The sequence below is a fragment of the Lolium perenne genome, chromosome 6, assembly GCF_019359855.2.
Source record: "Lolium perenne isolate Kyuss_39 chromosome 6, Kyuss_2.0, whole genome shotgun sequence".
NCBI lineage: Eukaryota > Viridiplantae > Streptophyta > Magnoliopsida > Poales > Poaceae > Lolium > Lolium perenne.
The window spans coordinates 259404717-259419738 of record NC_067249.2 but is presented as its reverse complement, the minus strand read 5'-3'; the positions used below and the strand labels follow the sequence as shown (position 1 = coordinate 259419738).

General features: G+C 52.5%; 1 protein-coding gene and 1 long non-coding RNA gene across 4 annotated transcripts; one reads left to right on the top strand and one right to left on the bottom strand.

Moving 5' to 3' along the window:
* Positions 1–2464: 2464 nt before the first annotated feature.
* LOC139832722 (BTB/POZ and MATH domain-containing protein 1-like) lies at positions 2465–3505 on the bottom strand. The gene has a single exon (XM_071822542.1). It carries the CDS (start codon positions 3503–3505, stop codon positions 2465–2467), a length of 1041 nt encoding a protein of 346 aa, XP_071678643.1.
* A 258-nt stretch (positions 3506–3763) lies between these two features.
* LOC139831881 (uncharacterized) lies at positions 3764–10075 on the top strand. Of its 3 annotated transcripts, none has more exons than XR_011746202.1 (7): positions 3764–4149; positions 4247–4313; positions 6952–7063; positions 7329–7372; positions 7674–7783; positions 8002–8759; positions 8840–10075. It is a non-coding gene; the product is annotated as an uncharacterized lncRNA (long non-coding RNA). The 3 variants fall into 3 exon arrangements; XR_011746201.1 differs by having other exon boundaries at positions 7329–7783; positions 8002–8057; positions 8342–8759; XR_011746200.1 differs by having other exon boundaries at positions 7329–7783.
* The last annotated feature ends 4947 nt before the right edge of the window (positions 10076–15022 follow it).

Here is a 15022-nt window from a genome sequence, read left to right as displayed (position 1 = left end):
CGCTCGCGTGAATATTGGCGACTTAAGATGTTTGGCGACGGCGCGGCTAGCAAACTAGCAGTATACTACCTACATTTATTAAGGTGCTCCATTTTGTTTCTGGAAGTGAATTTATGTTCTGGACCTTGGTAAAACTTTTGTAGGTTGTAGTTTGGAGTCTAGCTACCGTGGCTTTGGGTCAGTCGAGTGGTTGCAAATGACTCGTGACAAGTCCGGCGGTTCGTACTGCCAACGCACTAGGGCTATGCCGTCGGTGTAGACCTTGCCGCGTGTCCCCTGCATGGCCCATGCAGACGCCGAGGGTCTGGCCGTCGGCGTAGACGCCGCAGATGGCAGCCTCATGACGCGCCACGTCGCTCCACGGCGCGCACTTCGCGTGGCTACGCCGAGGGCAAGGCCGTCGGCGTCTGATGCACCTCCGTTAACGGCGACGACGCGCCGTGGCCAGACGCCGAGGGCAGCGATGCCGAGGGTGAGGTTGCACCATCGGCGTAGGCGTCGTACGCCGACGGCCAGGCCTACGCCGACGGCACGGAAGCCTATGCCGAGGGACCCAGACGCCGAGGCTACGCCGAGGGCCAGGCGTGGCTACGCCGAGGGCAGCCGGCCGTCGGCGTCTACGTCGATTCCTGCAGTGCAAGTGAGATGTTGGCACATGGCGCCACAACACGGTCAAAATGTTTCTGTCTTTTACAAGTTGCTAGCTGGTCTCACCACCCAAAAAAGGATCCACCTAGGTTTACACCAGAACTCCAGGACGACTCCATCTTCAGTTTCGTCCTATCGTTCTCACTACTTAATCTTCTCACCAGGAGAGCTGACCTCAGATGGTAATCAGGCCTGCATCCACTGACGAACCTTATGCTACCGTTACCTGAAGCTGGATCTGATTGTTTTGGTCGAGCATCTACAGGCCATCCCCTCCTCCCCTTGAGCGCCGTCATCCGCGTCCATGGCCAGCTCCATGCTGCCCCGGACGACGGCACAAACTCGCAGCCAACAGAGGCGCAAACGTCGGCGAGGTCTTTGACACGTCGTGCTCGACGCCGGTCCAGCAAGCTCGCCCCTGGGTCTTTGCTGGTGGGGTTATGCAGAAAGGGTGGCAGAGTGGACGTGCCGGTGAGAGCCACCACAGTCAAGCGGCAGAGCGGAAATGTCCCAAAGAGAAAGGGGATCGAAGTCACTGGCGTGCATCACCGTCAGCCACACGTGGCATGGTTTCTTCCCGGCCAGGCACCTGGGCTTGCGGAAGCGGCGGTATAGGAGGTCAGGCTCGAGGCGATGCACCTTGGCGTGCTAAGCGGAGGAATACAACGGACACACACGATTTGTCGGGGGTTGACACCGTGGAGGTAGGTGGCCAGGGAACGACGCCGGGGCGGTGCGGTGCAGGAAGGCAGGGTAGTGGCGATCGATGACAACGGAGGCTCTCGGGTTGTCTAGCGAGCCTCCAAGCACTCTTTAGCAATTGAGACCATTTGTTTCTATATATATCAACGACCATGGAATAGAGGAGCGCCATAGAGATACCCTGCAAGTTGTTGGCTGCCGGGGGCGGCAGCATGATATGTACCCACCGGTGGGTAAGGGCAGACTCCTGTGTCAAATAAATTAGAGCATGCATAACTTGCATTGCCTTTATCCCATGCATGCATCAGCATGGCCTTTTTTGCTGGGATGGCATGCAAGTATGTAGGCCGATGGATAGACAATAGTGTGGAATATCTCAGTAAGCAAGTAGAGAGGCCCATTTGAGGCACCGGCGGTCCATTGGCAAAATTCTGAAAACTCCAGTGCCATGTCCAAACTTTAGTCCTACATTGCTAAGGGAAGAAAGTTTGGACCAACTTATAAGGAGAACTCTTGTTGACATATAAAATGGTAAGAACACACATAGGGTTGCACCACACACATGTGTATGTAGCGCGTGCGCTCGCGTGAATATTCGCGACTTAAGACTTTGGACGCTTGGCGACGGCACGGCTAGCAAATGAATTTATACTTTTTTAGTTCTCACAAACTGTGTGATGTAGAAGCGATTACTCATACAGTAAAGCAAAATAGAATGGAGGAAAATTAGTTCTGAATTTTTTGTGTAAATTAAAAATTTAAATTATTTAAAATTCAAAATAAATCCTTGAAATACATATGTATATAATGACATGAAAAATCCAAAATATTTTTCCCATATTTCAATGGTTATGTTTAAGTGATCTGTAATTTTTTTTAGTTCAAACAATGTGTGGTGTGAGAAAATAAAAATGAGAAATTGTTTGAGAGAGAACAAAAAGAATTTGCACAAACTTGATGCAGTATACATGGTCTAGATATGGGTGCTCACCAAACACCTGCTCTAAAAGTATATGCTTGCAGCCTTGATATATACTGTACATTGCTGCAGATTACTAATAGTTAATTGGAAGTAGTTAGCAGATCGACAATGAGTTAACCACACATATTCGACTTAGTGGATTCTAAGGATGCTGGCGACTGCCTTGCAGAAACATCCGAGGAAAGTGAAACAACCGAGCTGCTGGTCGTGTGGGTGATCCTCCCTGCTTGTTAGCACCGAGCCATTGTCCATGCCTAATGTGATGATGAACTCAACACAAGCATCCTTAAGCTGGTGGCAGCCGTGCAGATCAGCTAAAGCCAACGTACTAGCAACAGTATGCGCGTTGAGGCTGGTCGACAAGATGTTGGCGCACTGCGCCTTGAGCCTATCCATGCCGTACCGATCAGCTGCGGCGAGCAGATGCCGCGCGAGCTCTCGGCTGGAGTCCTCGTCGAGATCGTGCATGGCAGCAGCAGGGAAGGCGTCCGTGTAGATGACGTGGAGCAGGAGCTTGAAGACGGCAGGATCCACGTCTTGGATCGTGATGCACCCGCTCTCGCTCATCGGCCCAAAGAGCTCCGCCTTGAACACCGGCGACCTCATGGCGAGCACCATCCTGTGCGCGGCGAACCTCTCCCCCCGCACTTGGAACGTGACGTCCGCCAGCTCCCCGGACTCCAGCAGGCGCCCCAGGTGCGCCGGTAGGTCCGACGACGGCGGCGCCGGGACGCCCAGCCGTGTCGCCGCGGACGTGCGGGGCTCGCCCATGACGGTGAGGGTGACCTCGATGACGAGGCGGTCGCTGTCTCGGTCGACGTAGGTGGCCTCAAGCGCGGCCGTCGTCATGGGGCTGATTCCTTCCCTGGCATGCGCCGTGTTGTATTGCCCGATCCCGCTGTGTCGGATCCTCCGCGACCGCCCCGTGGCCGGGTTCACGAACCGCGCGACGAAGGCCGCCCTCGCCGTGGCGCCGCTGGTCATCAGCTCGAGGTAGAGCGACATGTTGCCTGCTCTGGGCGCGTAGAGGCATCCCGAGGGGTAGAAGACGACGGACCAGTCGTAGCCGCCGACGGGGAAGGTGCCGGACCTTACCCAGTTGGCGGCGGAGATGCCTTTGATCAGGCTGTAGTTGCGGACCTCGAACCGGTGGAAGCCGTCCACCTTGTCCATGGTGCACGTCGACTTTGTCCCCGTTTGGCTAGACGGCGGCCAGGCGGCAGCCATCCTCGATCTCGATTCGGGCGCGCGCGCGACTTCCTGCTTGCCTAGTCTGCACGTTACGGACATTTGTTTTGTCTTTCGTCGGTTAAAAATCCGCGGTGCCGGTGCGGTTCAGGAGCTTTCGTCGCCAATTCGACTCCTTTGCTTCCGCGCCCAAAACAAACCCCCGACGCACCGAAACTCACCTCTGCCACGAGTGCACACGCCTCCCCCCCTCTCTCTCTCTCTCTCTCTTGCGCACCCACCCACCGCTCTCCCTCCACCAATCAATCCCCAAATCCAGACGCCACCCTCTACAGCCACTTCCATGGCCACGGCGACGGCGCGCCTTCCCGACGCCGACGGTGCTGCACGCCGGCGACCTCGCTGCCCTTCCTTTCGTGGACCTCGTCGCTGCCACGGGCCCCTCCTCTGCTCCGCCGCCAAACCCTAGCACCACCAGCGGGAGGACATGCCGCCGCCCCGTGTGCTCCCCTCAGACGGCGCAGCCCCAAGGCCAGCTGCTCGGCCCGCCTCCGACTCCTTCCTTCACCGGCCAACGGCGCGGCGCCGCCCTCCGCTGCTCCTCCACCTCGTCCCCAATCCAAACAAAGGTACCGCTTTTCTTTTTTAGATTTCGATTTCCATCCTCTTCCATTACTTGCTTGCCTCCCCCCATCTACCTTAACGCCAAGGCTTATTTTCCACCAGATCTCGATGCTGTTCCGGTGCTGCTCCTTCCGCTGCATCACGGCCTTCACCCTCCATCTATCTCAAGGTCCTGTCTCCATTCCGGCCTAGTTCTTTCTTTCTTTCTTTCTTTGGACAGACACGTGTTCCTATATGTATCTATCTTTGCCTACACATTTGCCATCATAAGAGCATCTCCAGTCGCGTCCCCCAAACCGTCCCCCAAAGGGATTTGGGGCGCGCCGGACAGAAAATGCGTTCCAGCCGCGTCCCCCAAAGCCCTTTTTTGTCCGGCGCGCCCCCATACGGTGTCCGGCGCCCCGAGCCCGTCCCCGTCCCACAGGGGACGCTCCGGGGACGCCGGACACAACGAAAAGCGAGGCCAACCGACGCGGGGCCGACCCGTCAGCGGCACAGGGAAAAGTCGTCTCACACTCCCGCCAAATCCCGCCGCTCCCGCCAAATCGCGCCTATACCGCCGCGCACAGGCCTCCCAAAACATATCCCGCCGCCGATTCATTTCTCCTATCCCGCCGATTTCTTTCTCCCTCCCGCCGTCCACCCGCCGCCGCTACCCTCTCCCCATTCCATGGCGCCGCCGACAGCCCCCAAAAAGATGGCGAAGAAAGCGGCCAAGAAGCCGCCGGGCAATGCGACGATAGGGGCGAAAGCGCCGTTCGCGAAGCCGCGGAAGGCGCCGGCTGCGAAGAAGAAGCCTGAAGGAATGACCGAAGATCAATGGCAGCAAGATTGCCTGCGCCGGAAGCTATCGACGGCGGAGCGGAAAGGACGGAGGGCGGTGGAGCTGGAGAAGAAGGCTCAGGCGGCGCGCCAGCACCAGCACGTAATGGCCGGGTGTATCGCCGCCACCAACGCGAGCCCATGGAGTACGTCCATGCCGGTGTACGTTCCCGGAGTGATCTCTCCGTCGCAAGCCGCCTTCTACAACGACGGCCCCTCCGCCACTCCCGGGTGCGTGACGCCTAACTTGTCGCCGCACTACCAGGATGCGCTGCCGCACGGCGGCTTCAACCCCAACAACCTCTACTCCCCGGCGTACGAGCAGCGCGAGCCAGGACTCGGTCCGGACGGCGACCCTTTCACCGGCCGCAGGGGTCCGCTCGAATACGACGGCGCCGGTGCTGAGGAGGAGGACGGGGTTGAGGAGGAGGACGACGAGGAAGAGGAGGGGGTGGAGGACGACGAGGAGGACGACGATGAGGACGAAGAGGGCGTTGACGAAGAGGACGACGAGGGTGCCGGTGACGATGATCTCGTGGAGGTAGACGCGGACGGCGTGAGGACGAAGAAGAAGAAGAAGAAGGCGTCGGGCACACGAGGCCCGAAGTGGACGCCTCTGGAAGATCTTTGTCTGTGCGAGTCGTGGGCGACGGTGAGCCATGACTCCATCATCGGCGCGAACCAAAAAGGCGGGAAGTATTGGGCGAGGATCAAGGCCGAGTTCGATGAGCGCAAGCTCATCAACAGCGACTACCAGAAAGTGACAATGAAGAGGAGCCAGAAGGCAATGTCGACGCGATGGGCCATCATCCAGGCGTCGGTGAACTCCTTCCATGGGTACCATCAGGACTTAGAGACCAGAGGCGACAGCGGCGCCGACGTCGCCCAACTGGTACGACTGTTTCTTCCATAATCTGTAGCGCCTACATTGTGTTCGATGAAATGACTCTGCTTCCTTTGGTTAGTTTGATAGGGCCATGGAGGTTTACGCGAGGAATTCAGATGGGCATAAGCCGTTCGCGCTGATGCATTGCTATGGCAAGCTCAAAATGAATGAGAAATGGCGGCTGACGCGCTTGTCGCTGTCCAAGGGGAAGGACGCCATTGATCTGGACGCGCCGCTGGCAACTTCGACAGGGCGTCCTACTGGCAACAAGGCTGCCAAGGCCGCCTTGGCCGACGCTGCGTCGTCTGAGAAGACGCAGGCGTCGATCACGAAATGCCTCGCCGACGTCTCCTCGACCTTTATCTCCCGCGACAAGAAGGCCGACCAAAGGTGGGCCGAGCTGCTCAAGAGGCAAGAGGAGAAGCTGGAGCTCAAGAAACGCAGGGACGACATGTCCCTGCTGAGAACGTCGACAGAGGGAATGTCTCCCCGGACGCGAGCGGCGCACAACTTCTTCAAAGGCCAGATCCTCGACGACATCGAAGCCAAAATGGCGGCGGCGGACGCGGCGGCCCTGGCAGCGGCAGCGCAGCAAGAGCAGGCTGACGCGTCTTCTACTGCTACACCTGCGTCGGCCTCCGCGTCGGCGACGGAGCAGACGCACCATGCACAGGAACAGGCAGATCGCGACGAGGTCGTCGTGCTCGACGGGCCTGCGTCGACTCAGGACACGACGCCGTCCACCAACCCCTGCCCCTTCTTCTAATTTGCATGCACCACCGGTCTGTAAATATGATCGCGCGCCAAGATTTCTTTGATCGATCGCCGCTACTCTGATCACGACGAATCGGCGGGAACGATCTCTTTTGAATGCATCTATTTGAATTTCTGATTGGGGGCGGCGGTTTGGGGGCGCGGCTGGGGAGCGACGCCCCCAAACGCTGCACGAACAAAACACGCCCCCAAACGCTCGATCCGGCGCGGTTTGGGGGACGGTTTGGGGGACGCGACTGGAGATGCTCTAAGCACTCAACCTCTAATGGCGCACATTTGTCATTGCTGCCTGCCCAGGCACTTAATTTGTGCATCCTACTTGCAGGACAGAGAAGCCGGTCGCTGGGTGTGGCCACGAAGGAGGTACTCCTGCCAGTCTTCCTCTACGCGTGTGTCGGCCGTTTGGGTCATGCCAATCAATCCCCTTGTCTCTGTAGGTGTGATGCTATGCACTCTTCCTCTTTGTTTTATTTGAATTGTCGTCCGGATGTCCACAAAAAGAAAAAGAAAAAAGTCAACTGGCATGATAAAGTTTCAAATACTAATGCATTGCCATGATAACCATTCAACCTCTAATATATGGCGTAGCATTACAACGCACATATCTATGTTTGACTAGCCAGAAATGGGCTTCCAATTGATGTGCGATTTTTTTTTTACTCTTCTAACTGTGGACCTCTGTTTGGCAACGGTATTCTGCAGGACGGAGGTTTCAATACTACTGGTCAATGGCATGGCAGCTGCTGGTATAAGATGAGGCTGTGTCCTGTGCTTCTGCTTCCTTTACTAGTTATTATACATTCATATGTAAATTTTACTCTTGTTATGCTGCTCTCATGACTATGATTTGGTCGGCGCTCATATATATATGTTTTCCGCTTTTGTTCCTACATTAGACGGAGTACAAACTTGTGCATCGACATTTTCCTGATGCTCCTTCTCATGCTTGCTGTTGCTGCCTGCATATCTTCAACTTGAAAGCAAGATTCTGCAGAGTCCACTTGATTCTTGGTCCCCACTAACTTAGTTTGTGCATCCTACTTGCAGGACGGAGAAGCCGGGCTAGCTGGGTCTGTCCAGGAAGGGGCTACTCGTGGCATTAATTCTTCCTCTACCTGTCGGTCGTTTCGGCAATGGCAATCCCCTTGTCTCTGGAGGTGTGCTGCTATGCACTCTTACTCTTTGTTATTTGAATTCTCGTCTCGACATCCAAAAGGAGGTCAAATGCCATGAGAAAATTTCGAATACTAATGCATTGCTATGATAAGCATTCAATCTGTAATGGCGTACCATTAGAAAACACATATCTATGTCTGAGTACCCGGAATGGGCTTCCACTTGATGCGTGATTTTTTTTGGCAATGATATTCTGCAGGATGAAGGTTTGGATACTACTGGCCAAGGGCATGGAAGCTGCTGATATAAAATGAGGTTGTGTCCTGTGCTTCTACTTCTTCTTCTAGTTATACATTGATCGGTAAATTTTACTCTTGTTGTGCTGCTCTCCTGAGTTCCTGAGTATGATTTGGTGAGCTCATATATAGATGTTTTCCGCTTGTTCCTACATTAGACGGAGTACAAACTTGTGCATCGACATTTTCCTGATGCTCCTTCTCATGCTTGGTGTTGCTGCCTGCATATCTTGAACTGAATTCAAATTCAGAGTCCACTTGATTCTTGGTCCCACTAAGTTAGTTTGTGCGTTCTATTTGCAGGATGGAGAAGCCAGGCTGGGTGTGTCCAGGAAGGGGGTACTCGTGGCATTCTTCCTGTGCTGCTATGCACTCTTACTCTTTATCATTTGAATTGTCGTCTAGATGTCCAAAAAAAGGTCAAGTCATGAGAAATTTTCAAATACTAATGCATTGCCATGATAACCATTCAATCTGTAATGGCGTACCATTAGAACGCACATATCTATGTTTGACTAGCCAGAATGGGCTTCCAATTGACTTGCGCTTTTTTCTCTCTCTCTTTTAACTGTGGACCTCTGTTTGGCAACGATAATTCTGCATGTTGAAGGTTTGGATACTATTGGTCAAGGGCTGGAACCTACGAAAAGCATGCCACCTACTGATATAAACTTGCTGTCCTGTGCTTCTGCTTCCTTTTCTAGTTATTATACATTGATAGGTAAATTTTACTCTTGTTGTGCTGCTCTCTTGACTATGATTTGGTGAGCTCACATATAAATGTTTTCCGCTTGTTTCTAGATTAGACTGAGTTAGAACTTGTGCATTGACATTGTCCTGATGCTCCGTGTCATGCTTGGTGTTGATGCCTGCATATCTTGAACTGAATTCAAATTCAGACGATTGAAGCCAGATGCCATGGGTTTGCTATGCGACCAGGTCATGTTCAAGTCACTTCTCCAGGAAATCATGCAGTCATTTGCAATTCTGGTGACATGTTTTTTTCTCTTGATGCCAATGCTTTGATATCACCCAGATCAGCTTTATAATCTTAGTGTTGCGCAGCAGCACATTTGTGCTTGCGTTGGCCCGTAAGAATGTGAGGCTCACGCATCAGATTCAATTGCCGTGCTGTTTGTGAATGTTTATTTCTTTGCGATGTAGCTAGCACAATGTAATAGCATACCCTGTTTTGACTCAAATGGTTGATGAAGAATTCACTTGCTGTCATTTAGTTGGTAGTTGCAATCATGGAAATGGCATGTCCATGTGTGTCCCATGTTTTCTACTTGCTAGTTCTTCCAGTATTTAGTCCATGCATAGAGAATAATTTCCATCTATCGCTATTTATTGCCCGAATAGCTCGAAAACTGTGATGTAGAAGCGATTCCTCATACATAGGTGGCGCCTGGCATTTTGAGTGAACAATAACATGTGCTAGGTATCCTGTTGTAGATAGATAGATGCATGGGTGCTGCCCTCCGTTGTTGTGCGTGTCTAGTCCAAAGCCTCTCCCAAAATGATTTGTTTATATGCTAAATCTGCTTTACAGCTGACCATCATATGTTTTGTTCCAGTTGGAGGTTAAGGATGTCGCATTTTTGTCGCTTGGAAGGAAGGAATCGAGCTGGAAGACCCCGGGGACAAGGGGATGTATGTTGGTCGTTAAGCACTAGCTAGCAGCTTGATTAACTTTGTGAAGCCTGATGCATGTGCCCTTGTCATGTCCGTTCCAGGATTGATTGCATGAGCTTTGCTCTATGCACCTTTGTCCTTTTTGTGAAGTTTATGGTCTGCTGTGGGATCCAAATGTCACCAAACAGCAAATGTTTGGGCAAATTTTTCTACTCTTCGTGATGATTAATTAGCTTAACTATATATTTCTCTTAAAGAAATTTCCTTGTATTCTATGGTTGTTCAGTTTGGACAGTCATGAAACTTTGTTGGTTCGGTACGTGCAGTCGCTGATGCTCCACTTGGGCTAGCTGTATGGGTAGAATCTTGGACAAGAAATCTTCCCAAGTTAAATTTCTGCAATTTCTGATTTGCTAGTGGCTACTAGCTAGATAGTCTGCCGAAAATGCATTTGGGTAGGGAAAATAAAAGGATTTTGCTATCTAGCTAGCTGCAATGGAGCTAACATGAATGAAGAGGCCGTTCTGATCGATCACATGCATTTGCACCAGGCGATTCCCGCCCAAATCTCGCACGCGCTGAGGGTGTGACTAGCTAGCTCGTACTAGCATCCCTTCCCCGCCCAAGTGCATCTATAATAGCTAGTAGAAAAATCCTGTTGGTTTCGCATGATTTCCCTGACGATTGGGGAAGCGCTGCCATCAGTTCCAGAGATCCTCTAGTGTCGCAACGCCCAAAAGAGACTACCCATGTATTGTTTAGTGTTGCAACACTCAAAAAAGATGACAATGAACTTTCTCGTAGATGAGTTTTGGGTGGAGATTAGATTCCCAACTGGTAGTGATGCAATGTGTCTGGCAGCTCTATCGTGCGGAGGTATGGTCTTGCCTGCTGCTGCTGAGAACAGAAGCATGGGGACCTGTTCTATTTCGTTGGATGGAGATACAGGTGTGGCAGAGCTGGCGAACCTAGGAGGAGGCGTTCATCTTCACCATCAAGGTCGCCCGCCCACTCCGTCTTACTCGTCGTCGGCGGTGGCATGTGTCCCTGTGGTTATGTGACAACATAGCACAATATATTTTCCATTTGACTGAGCAGTGAAGAAAATTACTATATCTCTCTCTGTGTCTTCCACAAAATACCGTTGCCAAGCAGAAGACACATGCCAACTCTTGTCGTACGTGAACCATGAGAGAGGCATGCATGTAGGGTTACAGAAACGGTATCCACATTCCCATGATTAGTGCAAATTTTACTACAGGACCCTATTCCACATCTACTTCAATTGTACTACTCAGACACCAATCTGCCCGCTTGCATCCCTACATGCATGTAGGCAGTGGCGGAGCGTGGCGCAAAACAAAGGGAGGGCCCATTGCATGTATTGCCGAACAGTCACATAGATTTCTTCCATAACATGCCCAATTTGATGCTCCATGACCAGTGTCCACGGCGGCCGACGGCGCCATCGCCATGGGCTGGCCATCACATTTTTGAAATTGCTGTAGCTTTTGGTTCACCACGTGATGTTACATGGACAAACTGTTTTGGCAGGTTGAACCAGCGGGAGGAGGATAAAGAGCAAGGCCATGGCGATTGAAGGGGAGAAGGAAGACTTGAGAGATCATGAGTCCGGGGGACTGAATATTTGGAGAAGAGACAGAGCCACGCGCAGATGAGGGACGAGGAGTCAGGCATCTGTCGCATATATAACTCACGGGGTGAAAGATGGGCTTCGGTCACATATCATAGTAACACGGAATTTGTACTTGGAGAAGACTGGGCCGGAGCCCAGTATGGCCTCCACGACCCGCCGCCAGTGCATGTAGGTACTTTCTCTTGACCATGATATGACTTGACGACAAACATTGGCATGTGGATCCTTCCAAAAAGTACCAATTTGACGTCAACATGACCTATATTTTCATATAATTGAACTCCCACACTGCCAAAGTATAAAACTATTTCTCTTTTGAAATTTTCTGTACATCAATCTATTTCTTCAATTTACATGCCACCGACCACCATAATTGTCACTCACATGGATCAACTCAGCAGCTCGACCAATTGTCTACAACGACTGCTATGTTGGCTGATCGTTCATATATCGCCATTGTCGCCCATCCAGTCGACGTGCGACAACCTAGTCTTTGGGCGGGAAAAGTCCCACCATTTAGAGCGTGGAATCTTCATATGTTGCAACTGGATCATGATGTGTCGCTTGGAAAGAAGGAACCAAGCTGGAAGACCCTGGGGACAAAGAGACGTTTGTTGGTACTTGAGCACTAGCTAGCAACTTGATTAACTCTGTGAAGCCTGATGCATGTGTCCTTGTCATATCTGTTCCAGGTTGATTGCATGAGCTTTGCTCTATGTACTTTCGTTTTTTTTGTGAAGTTTATTGTCTGCTGTGAGATCCGAATGGCACAAAACTTCAAACGTCATGGCAAAATTTTCTATTCTTACCGATTGAACTTTAGTTGATTATAATTGCCTTACCTATGTATTTCTCTTAAAGAAGTTTCACTGTTTTCTATGGTTGTTCAGTTTTGCCAGTCATGAAACTTTGTTGGTTTGGTACGTGCAGTCTGATGCTCCACTCGGGCTAGTTGTATGGGTAGAATCTTGGGCCCAATTTTGCTCTTGTACCTTGAAGAAAATTTCCGCAATTCTGATTTGCTTCTGGCTGCTTGCTAGATAGTCTGGGAAGAAAGCATTTGGGTAGGCAATAAAAAAAAGGATTTAGCTGTCTACTACTTCCTCCACGGGGGCGCATGATCGTACATGTCAGGAGCCTAGGAATGAGATTGGAGGTAGTAGCTAGCTGCAACTGAGCAAAGCATGAACTTGAGGAAATTGCACATACCAGTAACATTCGGGGCAGAAGTTGCACAGACCAGTGACTCAAACTTGTTTTTGCACGAACCAGCAACTTTAGAGGTAATTCATTGCACAAAGCTCTAATCATCAGATTACACAGGTTAACTGGATATTTGACAAAGTAGGCTCACCTTCTAAGCTGACCTGGCTGCCATCGTGGCTTTGCCTGGATTGGTCAACGTGGAGCTGGACGAGCCGAACCAGCTTATTCCGTCAGACAACAATATGAGCATTTGTAAAAAATATGACAGTAACACAGGAGCATTAGGGCATCTCCAACGCGGCGACGCATTTTGGATACCCAAATTGTCCGCGGGCGTCCGTTTGCGTCGGGGGTGGCTCTAGCGGGCCGACGCATTTCCGGCGCGGGCCAGTTAGTTTCAGAAAATTTAGAAAAGAGGTTGTAGCCTCAAATTAGCTAAAATTTGCATGAAATTATACGTCAAATTAAGGTCTGAAATAAGTTCATCAAACTTTACACACGGTACGATGGAAAGTGGAATCCAAAAGGGGCACAACAAGGCATGAACATCATAAAAGGTCCAAAAGGAGACCATGGTGCTGGGCGCATGGCGCCGGTGATCAGGTGTCTCACGCACGGATTTCGGCGCGCCTCTTCATGAACCAGGTTCTGGTGTCATCGTCGACGCTTCTCAAGTCGGCTAGCATGATATTTGTGTCCTCTGCACGGGTCTTGGCCTCGGTGTCCATCCTCCTGGCCGCGGCGTCACGCAATTTGGCATCGGTGCCTGCCTTTTTTGCCTCGACGTCCATCCTTTGGACCTCAATGACCTATTTCGTGAGGTTGAGGTAGATGGCAGCTGCGGCCTCTTTTTCCAGACGCTTCTCCACGCGTGCAACACATTGCACACGGGCATGCAAAATGGCACGACAACGGGATAGGCCCACTGGAAACTGGCTATTCGGGCATTCCTCCAGGGCCTATCCTGTGAGGTGCTTTGAGAACCGGTTGAACCACAACGCGAACCTCTTGCTGTGCAACCAAACGGATCGGTTTTTGCTGGATCGATGCGAGTCAAAGGCTCACAGCCTACCAAACGCACCCTATGCCTAGCATTACAACCTTCTTCTTTCCAATTCTCAGAACCAAGATCTGCAGTGAAATAACCACGTGGTCTATGTGGTAAGCAACCCCAAAACATTGAAAAAATAAACCTACGGGTGAAATAGCTATATGTTCTAGAATTTAGACAGCCGACTCTCCTTTGTTGTCCATGTGGAGCAGCAGCCTGTCACGAGAGAAGCTGGCTCGGCTCGTCGAGCTCTGCCTTGACCGATCCGGGCATACAAAGGCCACAATGGCATGCCAGGTCAGCTCAGAAGGTGGGTCTCCTTAACCAGATATGCAGTTAACCCGCGTAATATGAGGTTTAGAGCTCTGTGCAACGAATAACATCTTTTTTCAAGGATACACCCTGGAAGGTGCATCAAATTTCATAGAAGAAGAGGCCAAGACGGCCGAACAACGCCAACGAAGGCAACCCGATACAAACACGACGCCACACGGATTACAACACAAACCACACCAGCTGAACGACAAACTCGCCTTGCACCGTCCAGAGGAGACGATACACTAAGCTACTGGCCGCGTCACGACCGAAGAAAGGAACTCCAGGAAGCCAACTCCAACTTCAAGATGGCACAAGCCAACACACCGCCCACCCAAAAGTGCCCAGGAACGGCGAGTGAACGGCGGGGTTGAACCAGATCGAAGGAGGCATCGACCACGAAGAAGAGCCGCCGACGGTGTACATAGCGCCCCGGAAGCCCAAGCTCTGAGCGGCTGCCACCACCGACTCCAAATGGCGCACCGAGGACTCCCGAACCATCTAGGCGACGCCTCCAAGAAGGAAAAACGACACAGCCGTGCCGCCGCCGCCCGATCCGAAGACCGGATCAAGGTTTCCCCCGATGTTCGATGCGGGGAAGAGGGAGCAACACCATGGCGACGCCTCCAACGAGGTGACGGCGCCCGCGGGCGTCGCCGTCGCCAGCTTACGCAGGGATTTCTCCCCGGTCCTGCCGCCAAACCCAAGCCCATCGGAGAAGCGCCGCAAGGAGCCGCCTTTCTGGCCACACCGCCGTCGAGAAGCAACCCTGCCGCCGCCGGAGAGGGAGGTGCTGACCTCCGTCTCACCGCACGAAGAACGGGGACTGGAGGGTGAGGCTCCAGCCCGCCGCCGCCCAAACGGCCGCCGACACCTCCATGGTGCCCAGCAGCCGACGCCTACAGGCGTCCACGCGCCGGCCTGCAGCCACGGCGGGCCTTGAGATCCCGGCCGCCGCCGCAGGGGACGCCTCCATCGCGGGGGAGAGCGGCACCTCCGCCGACCTGAGCTGCGTCGTTCGCGCCGGACTCCTGCAGCACCTCGCCACCAGAGCGCCGCCGCGTCCCGCACCACCGCCGCCGGAAGAGGAGGCCGCCGCCGCGCGAGGGAGAGGCCCCGC

Bases quoted from the DNA above. Each gene is read 5' to 3' on its own strand.
- LOC139832722 (XM_071822542.1), bottom strand. From the start codon at position 3,505: ATGGACAAGGTGGACGGCTTCCACCGGTTCGAGGTCCGCAACTACAGC.